The 1,847-nt window shown below is 66.3% G+C and overlaps 1 protein-coding gene across 21 annotated transcripts in view; it reads left to right on the forward strand.

The window, feature by feature from the left end:
• Positions 1–1,038: 1,038 nt before the first annotated feature.
• CAMK2B (calcium/calmodulin dependent protein kinase II beta) overlaps positions 1,039–1,847 on the forward strand; it is a 60,138-nt gene continuing 59,329 nt past the window's right edge. For all 21 annotated transcript variants that reach the window (XM_025191682.1, XM_025191678.1, XM_025191681.1 and 18 more), the window contains exon 1: positions 1,039–1,283. In XM_025191682.1, the coding sequence (XP_025047467.1) occupies positions 1,054–1,283 (230 nt within the window). In that variant the 5' untranslated portion in view covers positions 1,039–1,053. The remainder of the gene's footprint in view (positions 1,284–1,847) is intronic.

Here is a 1,847-nt window from a genome sequence, read left to right on the forward strand (position 1 = left end):
TGGGGAAACTGAGGCACAGGGGGTGGGAGGGTGCATTGCCAGAGGTGCCCAGCAGGTGGGCTGCGGTGGCCGTGCCTACGCCAGCCCTCTGCCTGCCCCAGGGTGCATTGCCAGAGGTTCCCAGCAGGTGGGCTGCGGTGGCCGTGCCTACGCCAGCCCTCTGCCTGCCCCCCACCCCAGCCTGGCACGGCTCCCCTGGGTCTCCCCCACCGTAACTGTCTCCAAGCAGAGACGTGCACGAGGCTCCCCATACCAGCCCTGGACCTAAGGCTGGCCCTGCCACTGGTGGCTGGCGCCGGCCCTTGGCAAGACTCTTAACCCCCCACTTGGTGTTGCTGTCCAGTGCTGCCACTGCTTGGGACCCGGTTCCCTCTTCCCCATCAGGGCCTGGTGGGTTCCTCCCGGACATCCCGGGGTGGGATGCGGTGACACGCCAGGCCCTGCTGGCCTGTGGAGATGGGGGGGTGCAGGGGTTGGGGTGCCCCCCAGCCACCAGCTGCTGAAACGCTTGGGGGGGAGGGAAGCCTGCCTCTGGTGGGGGTATGTGGCTCTGGGGCAGGGGGCTGGGGTGCTGAGGCTGGACTGACCAAGGTCATGGCTAGGACCTGAGCGCAGTGTTGGGGCCGATGGTCAAGCTGCAGGGTCCAAGCAGCCCTAGAGTGGGTTGAATGCCTGGATGCAGCTGGGAGGGGAAGCTAAGGCACAAAGCGTGGCCCCAGGCTGTTGTATCAGCTAGGCCCTCCCTGCTGTGGGGAGCACAGGGAGGTTCACAGAGGCTGCTGGACACAGGCTCTCCCCCCTTGTCCCCGTCCCCCCGAGACCCAGGGGCACCGGGCCAGGGTTCCCTCCTCTTAGAGACACCTGGAGAAACTCCCTGCCGCCAGGCGCATCATGTTTGCTGGTGCCAGGAGATACAGAGCCTGGAGGCAAGGCCTCGGGGCTGGGGGACTCCCGGTGCCTCCCTGCAGTGGGTGTCCATGCTTGCGGAGGCTCCAGCTGCCAGCACCCTGACAGCCACGCTCCCTTCTCATGTCCCCAGGGCTGGGGGCATCTATGGGAACCTCTCGTCGGCTCCCACAGCCCTGCCGTGAGGTGACACCCCTCCATGCAAGTCTGAGCCCTCCCAGCTCCAGAGCAGATGGCTTCTCCCTTAATCCTCCCTCCGGATTTCCCGTCCACAAGCCAGGATCAGGCCGGACAGTTCCCCCACAGCCGGCAGGGCCTGATGCTGATGGCCACTGGGTGCCAGCCTCAAGATGGTGGCACGTTCTCAAGGCTGGCAGGTCTAGTGGCAACAGAGCTGGGGCTTGGCTGGGGGAGGGGGACCCCATTGTGGACAGAGGGGGAGATCCAAGGGATTTAGGGTCCGGCCTCGGGCAATGGATCAGCTGCCCCAGGGCTCTGGGGAGGGTTAGGAGCTGTCCTGTTGGGGACAGTTTCCAGGGCATGTCAGGAGGAGCTGGCTGCCACAGGATCCTGCTGGGCCACTGTAGTGAGCCACGGGGCCACAGATTGGTGCAGAGGCCCCAGAGACCCCCTTGCCACTGGGCCCCAGCCTTCCCGGGGGCCTGGAGCTGGACCAGCCTCCAGTGCCTCCATCCCAGGCCACCCAGAGCCTCTTCTTCCCTTTCCCTTTCCAGGCATCCCCCCACCCTGCATCCAATGCGGGGTACCCGGCGTTTCCATGGTAACAGACTGCTGCGGTGGCAAACACTGCAGCATGCCTCGGCAGCAGAGGGAGGCCAGGCGGGCGGGGGCGGGGTGCTGCGATCTGCTCTCCGGGAGGGGTTTGGACCCCCCCCTGAAAACCTGGCGTGCCCTGGCTAGGGGAGACACCCACCAACGGG

Source organism: Alligator sinensis, unplaced genomic scaffold, assembly GCF_000455745.1.
Source record: "Alligator sinensis unplaced genomic scaffold, ASM45574v1 scaffold1462_1, whole genome shotgun sequence".
In the NCBI taxonomy this organism is placed as follows: domain Eukaryota; kingdom Metazoa; phylum Chordata; order Crocodylia; family Alligatoridae; genus Alligator; species Alligator sinensis.